At 45.9% G+C, this 18,463-nt stretch overlaps 1 protein-coding gene across 1 annotated transcript in view; it reads left to right on the forward strand.

Moving 5' to 3' along the window:
• Window positions 1-18,463, forward strand: part of RyR (Ryanodine receptor) — a 1,185,515-nt gene that overhangs the window by 1,142,177 nt on the left and 24,875 nt on the right. Inside the window, 3 exon segments of the mRNA XM_077638630.1 lie at window positions 1,272-1,418; window positions 6,583-6,714; window positions 15,812-15,860. Coding sequence (XP_077494756.1) covers window positions 1,272-1,418; window positions 6,583-6,714; window positions 15,812-15,860 — 328 coding nt within the window.

Below are 18,463 nucleotides of genomic sequence, written 5' to 3' on the forward strand. Positions count from 1 at the left end.
GTACCAACTGACCCAGATTTCACACTACTACTGGTTTACAAGATCCCCCTCACATGTGACAATGCGTACGTCGGTCAAACTGGACGCTGCGTAAATGAGTGGGCTGGGGAACATAAAAGGTCGTTAGGGAACGTATCAGATTCGCCCGAAAACCTACCCGCCCATTGCCGCTCTTTCATTGATAAAAACTAATAAAACTGTTACCAACGACTTGGCAAAATTAAAATTCTAGCTAGAAGTAAAAATAGAATATATCGACAGCAGGCAGAAGCCTTTTTAATCAAAGAGAGAGGAGGCATGTGCGCCAGCACGAGTTCTATCTCCCTACGAGAAAGTGAGCATAGATTGTGAAAAAAATTGGCGGTGGTTTAGCTCGGGTTAAACCTGGAGTTAGCTACAGCTGGTCGAGTGGAGCTTGGTCACGTGACCAACGACATGATCAGCCACGGCGTCGCGCCATCGGCTGGTGCTCTGCACCGCGTGACCAACCACACGGCAGCCACAGGGCGGCAGCGGCGTACCCACAGGGTGGCGGCGCCGCCACGCTGAAGGCTCGAAATGCTACCGCAATGTAGCTATCGCTATAAAATACGCGATGGTGAGTAGTTTTTGAGTGTGTGTGTTTTTTTGGTGTTTTTTTTTTCTTACCATGTAAGAAATGCGCATGCGTTCGCCTTCTTCGGGCTATATATATGCAACATATGGCTTTCAATGAACATAGTTGTAGTCAGCGCCCGTCCTGTCTGGTGTTTCTCTGTCGTTTGTGTAAAAATTAGCGCTGTGTTTACTTTTGTTACACAGGCGCTTCAAAGCTGCGCTTTAATGAGTCCAACCACAGCGGTGGCCTAGTGGTTTGAGCATATGCCTTGCATGCGGGAGGTGCGGGGCTTGATCCCCAGAGCCACCGGGTACTCACCTGTGATACCGAGGGTGCAACCTTTCCCCTGGCCTGGCGCTCTACTTATCTGGGATGAAATGCTTGGTAAATGTATCTTTGACCCTACCTTGCGGACGGAGACAAAAAATATGCTGTGCGTAAAGCATGGTCAAAAAAATAATCCTGATTCTACCCAGGCTGCCCCAGAAGGATTCAAGCGCTGCCATCTTGGCTCTTTTGAGGCACCCCCTCAAGGTCGTGAAAATCTCCACTAGCCCCCTGCGCTTCTCTTGGGAGAAGAGGTCAACATTGGGAAAGGGCAGCAGTACAGCTGTGTGCACGTTCGCCATAAACTGTGTGTCTGTGCTCATCACCTCACTCACCCTCTGTGCAGTCGTTCCTGTACAACCTGTGGTACTTCACCTTCTCTGTGATGGGCAACCTCAACTATTTCTTCTTTGCGGCCCACCTGCTGGACGTGGCTGTTGGATTCAAGACGCTGCGCACCATCCTGCAGTCGGTCACGCACAACGGCAAACAGGTGCGCACTGCAAATGCAATGCTGCCGCTGCGACTGTCCTCTTAACATTACTGTTCTTTCTGCTCACTCTGCCAAGTGATGATGCTTTTGCAGCAGCTGAACAGATTGCTCGAATGGTCAGTTGCGCACCACTCTCAATTAAAGTCATATCTAGTTTTTTTCATCTTTATGAAGAAAATGTCTCAATAAGGCCACATTCTCACAGCCGGCCTTCTCTACGGCGCGGCGGCGACGGAGCCGAAAACCGCGGCAGTAACGGAGCGGCGCGGTGTTCTAATAAAAAAAAGATGCCGGTCACTGGCAAACCAGTTGTGGCGGGCGCTCGCTTCTCTCACGTCACTCTTCGCCAGTGCCTTTTTTTTTTCTCCCGCGTGAAAAAAAAAAACAAACAAAAAAAACAGCGGCGGCAGCGTGGGATTTGAAGGAGATGCCGAACGTGCGGTGAAAGTCGTCTGTCGTCTGCTTGCGTTATCTTGCTTGACTATTATCGCAGAAACAACAATGGGATCTCGCAAGCGGTGGCAAAAGTTTGAAGTTGGTTGAACAACTTTGCGCAACTCCACAGTTTTTACAGCGAACACCACGCGTACAGCGCCAAAACATATTTATACGGATATAGCAAGCTACCATTAAAGCGCTGCGCGCACTGCAGTAGCATTATTCTGGCCAATATGAATGAAATCGAACATATGTAGGGGGTAATGAACTCTGTTATCAATACAGGAATGGTGGGCCAGGGCTTGATAGATTGGTCTTTATACCAGCGTTCGAGAATTAGGCTAGCAAAACAGTTTGGAGAATATTTTACCAGTATCGCCTAATACGCATGCAAATTTTCAGATTTTTCTCGATAGCAGAACTCAATGAGTGTCTGAAAGAGATAAATACGTCTTGCTACTAACATTCCATACTGGGTCGTTTTGCTGACTTTCCTGTCTGTTTTAATGCATTTTATTCTGATATGAATATGTGGGTACAACTATGTCTATCGCAAATGCTTGTATGTTTTGTTGAGTAAAGGGATGAATTTTTGCCCTACGTTTGTCTCTCTCTCCCTCCATGTAAATAGAACAGGTGTCCAGCTAAATGTAACCACGTTTTATAACAATTGAAGGAGTGTCCTAGGCACGTAAAATTGGTTCAGTACTGCTGAGGGTCGTGTGGCCTAATCTGCAGTATCTATTCAAGGCAAAACTTGAGTTTCAGTCCGGTGTGCGTGTATGACATCGAAGTGACCTTCGCACTTAGCGATTTCATAGCAACAGACTGAAGAAGTTGGCGCGGAAAAACGAGGACAAGCGAGACAAACAAGGACGTTTGTCTCGCTTGTCCTCGTTTTTCCGCGCCAACTTCTTCAGTACGCATATCATCCAACTAGTCCAACTTTTTGCTCTCATAGCAACAGCTTTAAGTCAGATGACGAGCATATTTTCACTATGGCCAATGCGATGGTGTCTCCAAATTAGACCCGGGTCGTTTCTGAAATGTTGCCCATCCCACACCCGAAATTTTGCCTTCGTTGATTTGGACCAAAATCTATTTTCAGGCTAATTTCAGGGTGCTCGATACGATGGCAGTCTCTAAATTTGACCCGGACCAGCCGCGAAATTTGATCTCGGCCGATTTGGACCAACCATAACGAGCGTCCAACCACATTGAGCGTGAAACCGTAAGTGAGCGTGCCCGACACGATGACGACCTCCAAATCTGGTCCGGGTCATTGCCAAAATGCTTTTGCTCGACCTTTGGTATAACCATGATTATACCCTGCCTAACTTTCTTTTTCGCACTGCGCAGTCGATTAATTAGGTTAGACTGACAGCTAGCTTTTTAAATATTAACTTCTTGTTCGCAGCAAGGTACCGGACGAGTCATCTTTTCTTCAAGCTCTAAAATATAGCGCGAGAAATCCAGATACACAACACTGGTGCTACTTGAGCGCAACAGATGCAAATTCGCTTATTGTATATCCCGCGCCCAGTGCAAACACAAAACTCATCGGAGACTCGTTTACCTGGAACGCCTCGTATATTGGCAAATGAAATAAAACCGTCATCCGCTCTCTGTTCCTTGGCAGCGGGTGCTTTTCGGGGCGCAAGACACGTGCATCTCACGACCCGGTGGCGGTGGTGGAAACTTTATTAGACACAGGGAAGTTTAGGACGCGCAGGTCCATGGGAACCCACACGGCCCCACTGCACTCAAACGTTATGTCCCGGAGGCTCATGACGCTGGCAGCCCGGCCTGTGGGGATGGCTTGCTTGGCCGGGTCCTGGGAGTCCGCGCACCCACGCACCGGCCGAAGACGCGACGCTCGCCAGCGCCATGTCTCGCTCGCAGCAAGCAAGCCGTAGGTCACGTGAGGCGAGCTCGCGCTGTGACTGGCACGTTTTTAGTGGGGCGGGGCTCCGTCGCCGCCGCTGGACGGAAACGTAGAGCAGGGCCCAGCGGCACCGGCCGCCCGATTTGGGGGGGAAACCGGTCCAAATTCATCCCCCTCCGTCGGCTCCGGCGGCGCGGAGGTGACGGAGGAAGCGAAAAACCGGCTGTGAGAATGTGGCCTTACCTGTACCCTCCCTGTCTTGTGTATTTTTCGCGCAACTACCACGTCACAAGTATTGAACCAACTAGCCAGACAACCCGTCCTACTTAGGTACACAACAGCTTCAGCAGCAAACTTCTCATTGCAGGAACTTGCGCCCACAGACATAAAACAAATCGACGTTAGTGGTGATAGCTGTGAGTGCACTGTACGGGTAATGGAGTAAGAATACTTGGAACTTGCAGCCACGTTACATTTAAAGGTGACAGCAGAACAGTGATGTTCTGCTGATTTATTTCTTAAGCCGATCACAACGCGACTAACACTACATCGTCGCACTGAATCACTAACACCGTACAGAGCTAGAATCAATGCGTTTAAATACTCATTTTTTCCTCACACAATAACAATGAACTCCCGCCTGAGGTTGTAAACAGCATCGATGCCATTGACAAAAATAATTATTGATGTTTGCTCAGTTGTTTTTCCTTGTTCTTCACTGTGTCCTATTACTCATATGTTAGTTTTCTGCGATGTAATTTGCCGCGTTTCTTTTTATGTACATTTTCCCCCCCTGCTTGGACCCATGTCAGGGTCTGCAGTATTCTACAAATAAATAAATGTTCCATGCCATAACTGAAATTCAAGTTTCTGAGCTTTGTTTAGTGCAACGATTAAGGAAATCAGAGTTTGAAAAGTGAGAAAATTACAGCTTTGAAAATTTCCTGAAGACCTGTGATTATACTCTTTTTCCAAAATTTGCTCCTAAAGTTCCTCGAAAAGGAAAAATTTCTCTAAATGGAAGTTTTGAGATTGGGCATTTAAAATGCGAACAACTACACCGGAGACCACTTACAATGGCTGGGGATGTAGTGAATACTTACTCATTACGAACAAATGAGGTACCGTCAAAATATGAATTATGGCATCCGGAGCATCAAGCTGCCTCGAGCAGCTTTTAGCCCAGGTGCTCCAACCAGTGAATATCTGGGGAAAATAAAAACTATTTAAGTAACCTTGTTCGAACCCGACCGCGGCTTCGATGAAGGCGAAACGCAAAGGCGCCCTTGTGCGTGCGATGTCAGTGCACATTAAAGATCCCCAGGTGGTTGAACTGTTTCCAGAGCCCTCCACAACGGCACCTCTTTCTTCCTTTCTTCTCAAGCCGCTCCTTCATTCCTTCCCTTTGGCAGCTCGTCTTGGATAAGCGAACAGCTGCGTCCGCCCCACTCGGTTATAGCGAATGAGGAGGCAGCAGCAAGTGGGTTAAAAAGCAATAAAAGGGCAGAATTGAAACTAAGTGACCATCGGTCGAGTGCGCACCAATGGCCTACAAGGTCACTCACTGCCTGCGTGTGTGCCGGCTGGGCAAAGCATTCTAAGTGTAAGCGAAGCGCGATGAGCGCGAGATAGTGATAATACAGCAGAGACAATAGCAGTATAAAAGCAGATATTTGAGGAGTTCGAATGTCAGGCTGGTCACGTAGCATGCATTGTCTCCTCACCCGGCTCCTCCTTTTCAGCTGCTATCACATGCAGACAGTGAGAGGTGGTGGACAGTGCAGCCGATACATACTGTGTGCACGAATGCTGCGACCAGGAACCAGGATGACGCTGTGTTCTGATGAAGACGTTGTGCGCAAAGTATGAACTTTCTCCTGCAGCTAGGAATCTGATCACTGTGGTGACCTTTCACCAACAGCATGGACATTTCTACCATGAGTAATTAAACCCCATCCATAGTTGGCAGGTTGTTGGCAGCAGTGCTCTGTTTAACAGTCCTGTAGAGCCTGCGCTTTGAATAGACAATATGACGCAGTTGTCACGAAATAAATGCCACTTTTTGTGGTCTCAGTACCGTGCAATAGAATTAGAGGTTCTGTTCAAAAGAAAAGCCAGCATCCGTCTGTCCATGTCCCAAAAAAGCAGATGGCCCACATACGCACGAGGTTGTGGGCACCCTGCCCACTAAAAAAATAATTGAGATAAATTAAATTCAGTACCGGCTTGCCTACTGCTTAAGAGATACACAGAATCTAGAAGAACTACATGTGCAAAACGAGCCTTTTGGAGGTTGAGAACTGCAGCCTGCGTCTCACAAGCCCCATCAGTGATTGTGTTTGAAACAGCTGCATGCCGATGCAGTGACGCATCGCTTAACCGCTGCACCACTGCGGCAGTTGTGGTATTAGGACTTCCCGAGATCTATGAATCTATGAAAGAGTAGAGTACTTGCGCGGGAGGGACATCTAATGCTATTCCATGTTTTCCCATGCTTAAGCGTAGGTTAATTGCCGTGCATGTTTTTTTCGGGGGCTGTAATACGGGGAGTCCACTTACTATGAACATTGAATAGAAGGGAAGCAAACCCGTAGCCATCAGGTTTACTGTGAGTGGGCTCGACTGTATTTCAAACATTGTAGACGCTAGTGCATGCTGTCATGATGGTTCCAGAGCAGTTTAATGGCAGATAAATAGACAAGGTCAAAGTTCACTAGAGTGTACATGTTGGAGATTAAAGCAAAGTAAGCAAACTTTGCAGCAGGGCGACAGTGGATGAGGATGTGGCAACGTAAAACTGGCGATGAAATGGCCTGACTTCTTCTTGTTCTCTCTCTCCAGCTGGTGTTGACGGTTATGCTGCTGACGATCATTGTGTACATCTACACGGTGATAGCATTCAGCTTCTTCCGCAAGTTCTACATTCAGGAAGAGGATGACCAGGTTGACCACAAGTGCCACAGCATGCTCACGGTGAGGGGGGCTGCTTTAGATTCCGTTACGAATGAACTTGAAAAAGTTTTTCTGGTGCTTTTCGTTTGTTACCGTTGTATTTACTGCGTTGTCCCTGTCTTTGCACTCTGCTAAAAGTGCAAGCCCTGTGAAGATGGGAAAGCCAACTCCAGCGCTATGTTTAACAGACATTTGAAGCTGAACATACTGCGTTAAAATGTAGTAGAAATATAACAAAAAATAAAAAGGCTGAAGTTTTCATTACGCATAACATTTCCTGCTAATCTCTGTTATTTAGGTGTTAACTTTGTTAATGACAAAGTAGCAGCATTGGCTCCATCTGCCAATGTGAAAGAGCCTCACGATGCGGCCATGCTAAGGCGAAGGAAAATGAAAAAAAAAAGCGCCTCTGTAGGAGCAAACGAGCACTTTGCCCTGTTGCATTGGATGAAAGCGCCAAAAGATGAGAGTGAAGCAGAGAAACGGCAACTCAAGGATCCTGAAGGTAAAGGGCAACTCTGTGGGTTCTTTGAGCATTTGTAGTTGACAGCCATATTACATTCCTCAGAGTCCCCCCCCCACCCCAATCTGGTACAGAAAAAGGTTGTTCAGAATACCGAGTATTTTGAAGCAGCAAAAACTGGGAAAGTAAAACCGGATTTCAACCAAACCATAACGGAACGACAGACCAACTTATGACGTCACAGATACTGTTACAAAACCTATGCTGTTCACGTTGATTCGTTAAACTGGCGACTGTAAGTACAAGCATGGCTGATCGGGCTAGTTGGTAATTCATGAGAGCTAAAAAACGCAGCTCAACTTTGAGACAGTGACAACAAAAAGGCGGACACTACAGCGCTGACTTCAACTAGCTTTATTATTGTAGGAAGATTAGGCGGGGAAACATGGGGAACAGCTGCTGTGTTTGCTAGGTGCGCAAGATAACAAAGGCTAAAAAGGACACAGATGGCCGTGCTGCATCTGCGCACAAACAAAAATGCAAGGAAGAGCTAACAGGTGAAGTCACTATGCGACACATGGCAACAAAAAAAAAATGAAAGCAGCTGACATCATAAAAACAAGACGTAGCAAAAGAGCCAAAAGGGGCATTAAAACGTTAAAAGTTCAGAGTAAATTATAAAAACAAGGCCAAAAGGGGCAAATAAAGAGCTAAAATGTGAAAACGGGCCTAAAACCTTTAAACAGACAAAATTAAACTAGTTCAACTGAATTTTTCAAGTGACATCTGACTCAAATAATTATTACCACAAAAGTGCAAACAGTCTTCTCCAATGTCGTTAGATTAAAGGAATCATATTCTTAGCGGTAAGAAACAGACACAACACCAAGCTACACACACACAGCTTGGTGTTGTGTCTGTTTCTTACCGCTAAGAATATGATTCCTTTAAGCCGTTACCAACTAGCCCAACTTAATGTTTTAACATCGTTAGATTACTTGAGTTTTCAGCTCCCCCCGAGCGGCGTGCGAGAAAGCGGCGCCTTTCCATTTCGACTCACCACGCAGCGCTGCAGCTGAGAAAGCGCGCGCTCGGCAGTCTTCGCCGACGGATCTCATCTGCTGAACCTTGCGAAGGAACATGCAGAATAAAAATTTGCTGGCCTTTTTGTAAGCTGTGAGTTCCAAATTCAGCCTCATGGATCGGTTTGTACTGAGCAGTAAGGGCGGGATAAAGTGCATCTTGAACGAAGATCGCGAAAAACTGCGATCGTGTTTACGTGCTTCGAGGGTCATTCAATGATTTGCGTTGGCGACATGTATCATTGATATTGTAGTGTTTGTTGACGTAACGCTACCATTATTTCTTGTTAAGAGCGGACGAAACACTAACGAGAAGTGAAAAAATAACAGAAACATCATTCGATTCAGAGCGAAATCACGGGCCATTTTTTTTTTTGGCACAGACTTTTTTACTGGTTTTACATGCACGAATGACAGAACTGAGCCACAAACGCTCGCGCTAGGCCAGGTGTGGACACGCAAGGGAAGATTTTGCTTGGGTCAGAACCACTGGATTAGACGACGCGGGACGGAGCGCTCGAGCTAAGTAGTGCTGCATAGAACACGATGATGAGGACCGCTCGCGCTAGGCACATATGCACAGGAGGCTGTCTTGCTAGGCTCTGAACATCCTGATTAGAGCTTTTGCTTGAAAAAAGGACGATGTTTCTGGACTAGTCACAAAATTTCGTGCTAACTTAGTACCTATGCTTGGAACACTGCAGAGACGAGAGAAGGGCTCTCCATGTTCAATTTGAGAACATTTATTTGAGGGCACATAAAAAAAATGTTCGCAGCGAAGGCCAGAAACCCAAACGGAACAGCTGCAGAAGGCGAGCTTTTGTATTTGCAATGGAGACCTCTTCGCTGTTTTCATGCCGGCGATTTGCGCCTCTTGGGTAGAAATGCATGCAGGTGACTATGAGGAAATTCTGCACCTGCATGTAAAAGTGCCCTTGTGCTCCATACACCCAGCGTGATGAGCAAGGGATCCCAGCTCGTCCAACACTTCCCAAAAAAATGTGCCAGAAAATGAGAACTTAAACAGCTTTGTTAGCAGTATCTAGAATCTTCTTGTGGGGTGCTGCCTTAGGCACCCTTGCTTGAAGCTCCTGTACACTGTCAGGTACAAGTCATTGCCAACAGTTGGCACCGGAGAGCTATGTCCCCGATGCTGTAAGGGCGAGTTGTGGTTTTGCAAAATTTTGTAACCACAAAGCCTGACAAGTAATACAGGACGCTGACAAGTAGTAAAGGACGCACATGATGCCATTCCAGCTTAAAATTCGATAATACCCGCTTTTACTGCCGGGAAAGAAGCAACGCGGCACAATCTTTGCTCACCGAAACGACATAAAAAAAGCGAAAATATTCACTACTCAAGAAAGCGCAAACGACATTTGCACACCTATAACACGACACTCGACGCTTCAAACAGGCGGCGACGATGGCGATGAGCCGCGGCAGTCGGCCAAATGGGGTAAACAGTGTGGCAAGCGCCATCGCGCAGCAAGAACGGGAAAGGCAACACTCCGGCCACCTCAGCTTTGAAACAGAAAATAATTTATTAACGTTGATCTTCTCCTAGCTTTAAATGTGGGTGTCTTCCTTAATTTCACGAGTTATTTTGTGTTAATAGTTTTCATGATTTCAGGATGAATTGTGGATTTGTTTCATGGTATCGTAAGTGCACTGTTCTTGCAAGAAATTCACATCTCATCAATCATGAAATCTAAGAAGCCGGCCACATTTTGATGCTAGGACAAGACTCTGTTAGCTGTCCCTCGATTGCACTAACAAAACGTCAATTAAATTATTTGAGTCAGGTGTTATTTGAGTAATTCCATCGTGCTGATATGTAAAGATTTCAGACCCCTGTTTTCAACATTTGGATTTTTATTTGCTTCCTTTCGGCAATGTTGTATTTTAATTTCGCCTTAATTTTTAACACCTTAATGCCACTTTTGCTCTTTTATTGCATATTGTTTTCATGAAATTTGTTACTTTCATGTTTCATTTGGCCCGTAGTAACTTCACCCATTTGCACCTCCTTGCATTTTCGTTTGTGCGCAGATCAGATATGTCATTTTTCACGTTTAATGTCTTGTGCGCGAAGCAAACTCACCAGCTGTTCCCCATTTTTCCCCATCCACCCTTTCTGCAATAAAAAAAAAACTAGTCAAAGTCAGCACTGTGGAGTCCGCCTTTCTTTCGTCCCTGTCTCAAAGTTGTGCTCTGTTTTTTAGCTGACTCTATGTGACACCTTCGGTCATTTATCGTCATTATCATCAGCCTGACTATACACCCACTGCAGGGCAAATGACTCTCCCATGTATCTCCAATTAACCCTGTCCTTTGCCATTTGCGCCCACCTTATGCCTGCAAACTTCTTAATCTCTTCCGCCAACATAACCTTCTGCCGCCTCCCACTACGATTGCCTTCTCTTGGAATCCACTCCGTTACCCTTAAGAACCAGCGGTTGTCTTGCCTTCGCATCACATGCCCTGCCCAAGCCCATTTCTTCCTTTTGATTTCGACTAGGATGTCATTAACCCGTGTTTGTTCCCTCAACCACTCGGCCCATTTCCAGTCTCTTAATCTTACACCTTTAGTTTTTCTTTCTATAGCTCGCTGCGTTGTCCTTAACTTAAGCTGAATCCTTTTTTGTAAGCCTCCACTTCTCAGCGCCATAGGTGAGTACCGGTAAGATACAGCTGTTGTACCAATATCTCTTGAGAGATATTGGTAAACTGCCATTAATGATCTGAGAGAAACTGCCATATGCGCTCCACCCCATTCTTATCCTTCTAGTTATTTCCCTCTCGTGATTCGGATCAGCGGTCTCTACCTGCCCTAAGTAGACGTATTCCTTTACCACTTCCAGCACCTCGCTGCCAATTGTGAACTACTGTTCCCTTACTTTGGTTTTCATTACTTTCTTTTTCAGCATGCTAATATTTACATCCGCCGTTCTGCTCTTCCTGTCTAACTCATTGACCATGATTTGCAGCGAACATTGTGACTCAGCAAGGGAATGTCATCAGCGAATCACTGATTATTTGTATTCTCCATTAACTCTTACCCTCAACTGCTCCCAATTCAGGCCTCGGAATATCTCCTGTAAACAGGCGGTGAATCGCATTGGTGAGATTGTGTCTCCATATCTTTACCCGTCCTTATTGGAATTTTATTGTTGACTTTATGAGGACTATGGTAGCTGTGCAGTCGCTATATATATATATATATATATATATATATATATATATATATATATATATATATATATATATATATATATATATATATATATATATATATATTTATATATATATATATATATATATATATATATATATATATATATATATATATATATATATATATATATATATATATATATATATATATATATATATATATATATAATAGGGGGTGAAGGTCAGATGGATCCGGTACAACATAAACGCAATAGAGTGGGCGCACGGTGTAAAAAGTAAGTCTTTATTCTAACGTTTCGACCAGGCTCTGTTACTCCGACGAAGGCCAGACCCTGGCCGAAACGTTAGCATAAAGGCTGTTACTTTTTCCACCGTGCGCCCAGTCTATTGCGCTTACACACACACACACACACACACACACACACACACACACACACACACACACACACACACACACACACACACACACACACACACACACACACACACACACACACACACACACACACACACACACACACACACACACACACACACACACACACACACACACACACACACACACACACACACACACACACACACACACACACACACGCACGCACGCACACACACACACACACACACACACACACACACACACACACACACACACACACACACACACACACACACACACACACACACACACACACACACACACACACATATATATATATATATATATATATATATATATATATATATATATATCTACCAGTATTTTTACATATTGCACTTCTACACCCTGATTCCACAATGCCTGTAAGACTGCAAGCTCAAAATTTTGTCCTTCGGCAAACGCAGAGCGAATAATTTCAATAGGCATGTGTCCAGAACTTTCCTCGATTGAGTTCTTGAAACGGGAAAGTTTACACAACGTAGTACTACAGGAGTAGTGCTAGTAGCCGTACAAGTTTCGTTAAAATACGAGGAGGAAGAAAAAAACGCCGACTTGGCCGTTACGAAATTCATGTTTCACGAGTGGCTCCTGAGAGATGGAGCTTATTGTAGTGCGTGCTTTTCCAAACGAAAGGAATCTGTCCCCCGATGCATGTGATGCTGCTGACACTGATGACTCCATTGACCTACGTGTAGAGGAGCGCTATTGTGGTGACAAAGTAAGCAAGAAATGTTCTGTAACCTCCTGAGCATGACAGCAAAAGCCTTCCATTTCTCTTGGCATCCACCGCAGCGGTGAGCCTGTCTCCTCGTCCCTTCCGTTTTCGAGTGCAAGAGTGCAACGGTCGATACCGCATATGTCTAATTCGAAGGGAGTCGCGAAAGGTTCGATATATCGATAATTCAAAATATAAAATATGTCTTTTAGATGCTTACTCCAAAATATCGCACATCTCGGACAATTTCACCGGGATCGGGACAATTGATTTGCTCCGCCGAATTCCGCAAAAAACGAAAGAACAGCTCCACGAACACTGCACTTTATTTCGCAAGAAAAAAGTCCGTGAGCTTAGCTTGCCTGTTCTTCTACACTACGAAGTTCATTAAGGTGTCCTCAAGCTTGTTGATGGCATCCAAATGAGAAAGTCGAGCGCCTTCCATTGCGCAACAACAGCGACGAAAGACGCTGAATGCGATTGCTATGCACTGCGGCTGGGTCTCTTCGCCTGAATCTTCGCCACTGCTCGTGTCTGCTTCCCTGGTATCTGCGATGTTAGCCACAATCTCAGCATCACTACGATCCACAACGGCTTGCACGTCGTCGGCAGCACTGACAAGATTTTGTGCTGTTACGCCGTCTGGGACGGCGCCTGCGAACGCTGAGAGCTCACGAAACCCGCTGTCCAGGCATCCAGCGCCATTGTCTTGTGTGTCTAGACACCTGTTGTCTGAAGTCACCACAAACCCTGCTTTGCAGAAGCAGTTCACGATTGTGGTTTGCTTCACATCATTCCATGCACCAGCCAGCATCGGTATGGCTCTGAGGAGGTCCACCTTCAGTTCGATAGTCAACCGAAGGTTTGTTAGGAGCCTTTACACCAGTCGCCGTCTGTAACCAACGTTAAATGCTTTCAAAAGTATTTCAAATGTGTTTGCGCTTATCGAACTTTCGTGCACCCAATATTTGACACATCGAACTCCGTGCCACGCCGCGACCCCGCAAGTGCGCTTCTCCCAGCACGTGCTCTCCTGGAAGTGGACTTCTCCCGCCGTACGCTCTCTGCAATTGGGCTTCTCTTATTGGAGTACGATCTTCTCGAAATCTATCTCGAGCACGGCTACGGCATTGGATACTTTCGTGCGGAGATGCACAAGTAAGAGTCACGTGATGAGAACTTTGTGGGGTGTGAACGGAAATGGGAACCACCACACGGGCATGTAAGGGGCTCGGAAAAGCTGAGAGTTTCTTTTAGTACGAAACTCTATGGGCGCAGCCAAATAAAACGACATCAGCTAGCTGTCACCAAAGTTTTGGCCATTTTGGCTGTCACTGCTGTGGGTGCTGCTTGGGCATGTGACTGGTGTGGTACGATGCGGTGGTCGTTCCTTTCGCTTTGTTCGCTAGGTCAGTGTGAGTTCGCTTGTGACTTGTGCGGTGCCGTGAATTTTCTTTTCCCTTTATACTCGTATCCGGGAGCCATGAATGCGAAAAAAATGCCAGAATTTGGACTTAGGATCAAAGGCGGGCATCATTTGGCGGGTGGAGGCCGGCAAGAAAAAAACCTTGGTCGCCGATGCGTTCCGAATTCCTCGCAACACGCCGAGTGCAATCTTGAAGAACAAAGACTGCGCGAAGCTGAACGAAGCGTCGTCGGAAAGACTCTCTCGGGTGATAGTGAGGCGACCAGCAGCATTGCCACAAAGAAGTGGCTGTCCGAAGAGTGGCCAGAGATTTGCGATAGCTTTTCGCCGTCGCAAATATTCAACGCAGATGAGACAGCAATGTTTAGGAAAATTCTGCCAGAAAAGACTCTGCACCTGAAGGGCAATGCATGCCATGGAGGAAAGAATAGCAAAGTGCGCATTTCGATTTTGCTCGCTGCAAATATGGATGGGTCATGCAAACTGCTGGCACTCGTTATCGGCGAAAGCAGGTCACGAAGCCGTTTAAAAAAACACCAAACACCATGGATCAGTGCACCGAGATTTAATATTTGTACTCCTGTAGCCCAAAGACCCGAGATTTTATAGAAAGTTTTTATCACCAGATGTATAAAAATACCTAATCATTAGTAATCGCATCTCATATATACGATCAACGCGTATGTTATATGTACTAAAAGTATTCATAGTTGTGTGCAATGGCTGTGTATTCGCTACATGACGGATTGCGTTTTCTGAAGAAGTAGAAGTTTATTTATGTTTGTTTTAGTTCTGGGACCCCAAACTAACGTACATTAATTTATATATTAAAGAAACAAGGCATGATATATTTGGAGTTTAGCAGTTTGATCCCCTTGGAGTTCGATATATCCGGGATCAACTGTATATTGTTTGATTACAGAGAATCGCTGTAATACAAGATACACTACAAATGTATATTTCGACACCGATACTCCGGTACCTTCATTTTTGGCAAGCGATACCTAATACTTATAAAAAAGACAAATCCAAGAATAGTAACGAAGATACATGTATCATCAATACTGCCCATGCCTGGCCGCTAGTAGGGCCGCCCACGTTTACGGAAGGCAGAGTGGAGCACCGGTTTTTATTGTGGTCTCCATTGGCTGCAGACTGGTGTCCTTGTGATGGCATCATTAAGCGTTTGTTGCATCGAGTTGCACATGCGCCACGATGCCATCCTGCGGGGAAGGGGGGGGGGGGGGGTAAGGCGTAAATTCTTATTTGCAGTCAACTCTGTTTTCAACAGCAAGAGCTACGATTTGGGGGAGTAGACTCTTACGCCGCAGTGTGTGGTAATCGACAAATTGGTTCAATAAAGGCAGCACGTTCCCACAACGAAATTTTTTATCCGAGTCTCGTTATTTTAGAAATAATGACACGAGCGCAAGAAGAGAAGGCAACAGACGGTACTGTTTCGGTGTATTCTTCGCAGTGCCGATGACTTCGAATGAACAAATCTTTACTGTATACTGGAACATAAACCGATGTCGGTATTGTCCAGTTAGTTGGGAATTTCCTGTTTGCTTATCAGTAGAAGAGAAACTTATTCCTGCTTTGCAGAAACCCATCTCAAAGGGAGGCAACATCAGTTGCCATGGAGAGAAAAATGCTGGTCACTGAGTGGGAACAGTTTATGGTGGGGTGAAATGTGTGTGTGTTTTCTTTAAAACACTCATTACAACAAAACGTTTCTAAGTTGAACATGTGAGAAGCACGATGCCTCAATTATGCCTTTGCTTCTTTTCAGTGCTTTGTATTCCATCTGTACAAGGGCGTCAGAGCAGGTGGTGGAATAGGTAAGTGTGCTAGAAGCATATTCTTAACTTAAAAGTGTTATTTAATAAACGTTTTCTGTACGAATAAAGTGCAAGGTTTGTTGACATGACTTTTGTATTGAAACAAACTCCACCAACCCAGAATGAATTTCTTCTCTCTCCTTGTATATCTGTTGTTAGCTTAGGGTTCTATTGTAACAATGTTTTACGTCATTTGAATATTTGACTTGATGATGCATGCTTCTTTTGAGCTTAACTTTTTTTTGTAAAAGCTTCAATAGTTCACGTGCTGATTGCAGCCAGTGCGCACAATTTATTGCAGTTATGAATGCAAGCCACTGTTCTTTCACCAGAGCTTTGTGGGCATTAAAACACCGATGAAATCTAAGGTTCGACGAAATCTCGTCTGGTCGGGTGAATACATTGGCGAAAATAATGAAGCGCCGACCAAAAGGTGTTGTCAAGATGGAAGGACGTTTCGACTTCCACACGGAAGTCTTGTTCACTAATGGAAAAATTTCGCACACAAAGCTTAAGTACGTTGTGCTAATCGTCGCAGGCATCTAGCGCACGAGGGCGGTAGATTGCCGATGTTACGGTTGAGCGTCTGATCTGTTGTCTGGATAAACAGAGACTCCAGATATTGGCGTGACATCCAGTTTTTCTCACGGCCGATAATTGCCGCTTCTTCCCAAGCGATATCATGCTTCGTGTTTTCAACGTGTTCAGCCAGTGCGTTGGAACAAGCCTTCTTTTTCTTGACATCATTCTTGTGCTCATTCAGCCGTCTTTCAAAGTTTCCGCTTTCACCTATGTAGGAGTGATCGCAGTCTGAGCAGGGGATTTTATAAATTACTCCGGGAAACTTTTCCTTTTTTAGCTTGTCTTTTACGGACACCAACTCGTGACGAAGCTTGCACGCAGGCACGTGAGCTATATGCACATCGTAGGTGCGAAAAATGCGGGCCAATGACTCGCTCACGCCTGGCACATAGGGTATTGCAGCTCGGGCACGGCAAGGTAGGCGAACGGGCTGAGCTGGTCTCGTTGTCTGCTGTATTACATAAAGGCTCCGTCGTTTCTACCCTCGTCCGTCGTACGGAAAGAATACGCTCGAAACCCGAAGAAAAAGCCTCTGACATACGCCAAGTGCGACGCGAGCTCAACAATTGTGGCTACCCACAGCACTTCGTGAACGCTGTAATACAGCAGACAACGAGACCAGCTCAGCCCGTTCGCCTACCTTGCCGTGCCCGAGCTGCAATACCCTATGTGCCAGGCGTGAGCGAGTCATTGGCCCGCATTTTTCGCACCTACGATGTGCGAAACGTGCCTGCGTGCAAGCTTCGTCACGAGTTGGTGTCCGTAAAGGACAAGCTAAAAAAGGAAAAGTTTCCCGGAGTAATTTATAAAATCCCCTGCTCAGACTGCGATCACTCCTACATAGGTGAAAGCGGAAACTTTGAAAGACGGCTGAATGAGCACAAGAATGATGTCAAGAAAAAGAAGGCTTGTTCCAACGCACTGGCTGAACACGTTGGAAACACGAAGCATGATATCGCTTGGGAAGAAGCGGCAATTATCGGCCGTGAGAAAAACTGGATGTCACGCCAATATCTGGAGTCTCTGCTTATCCAGACAACAGATCAGACGCTCACCCGTAACATCGGCAATCTACCGCCCTCGTACGCTAGATGCCTGCGACGATTAGCACAACGTACTTAAGCTTTGTGTGTGAAATTTTTCCATCAGTGAACAAGACTTCCGTGTGGAAGTCGAAACGTCCTTCCATCTTGACAACACCTTTTGGTCGGCGCTTCATTATTTTCGCCAATTAAAACACCGACAGTGCCACTTTCAACTGTCGTGCTTTCGCAGTGACGCACTCGCACAACTCCAGACGCAAGGGCTCCAACGCCAACAACCTCTATGCACTGTCCCTTCCTTTCCACCGCACCCGTACTTGGCGACCCACTAGTAGCACCCTCTCATGCACCTGGAACTAGATTCTCCACCACCTCGTCGTCCTAACAGGTCTTCCCCCTCAATGTGTGCACTGGTCGGTGAGTCCTGTCGCTCAGGATGAGATCCTTCAGAATAAAGTTCTTGTCTCCTCTGCATCTAGCCACTTGGTAAGGACTGCTGTGCTGATCATAGCGGAACTTCTCTTTTTGTCTGGCCGCTGCCTGGTGCGTCTTAATAACGGAAAGAGCTTCGTGAAGGCAGTGACTTACCTCAGCTGCAAAGGCATGGCACTCTGTTGCAGCTAGCTGTGCATCCTGTTTGCAGTCTGTCGGCTCGCACAGGGTTCGAAGTTCACAGCCATAACAGAGGAATGCAGGGGTGTAGCCCATGACCACACTTTCTGCTGTGCGTAGGGCTAAAATAATCTCGGGAATATGCTCGTCCCAGTCTCTGTGGTTTGTGCAATAGGCCCGGAGGCCCTACTTCACCGTTTCATTGTGACACTCAACCATTAGTTCCGCTGGTCTGTAGGGCGCAGGGTGTCGATCTTTTATACCCCAAGGCCTTAGGAGGCCGCACTAAAGCCCCCGCATGACTTTTTCTGCCGACCAGGTTAAGTACCATCCACTTCCCCTTTCCTGCGGATGTTCCTCCTCACA

Source organism: Amblyomma americanum, chromosome 9 (genome assembly GCF_052857255.1).
Source record: "Amblyomma americanum isolate KBUSLIRL-KWMA chromosome 9, ASM5285725v1, whole genome shotgun sequence".
In the NCBI taxonomy this organism is placed as follows: domain Eukaryota; kingdom Metazoa; phylum Arthropoda; class Arachnida; order Ixodida; family Ixodidae; genus Amblyomma; species Amblyomma americanum.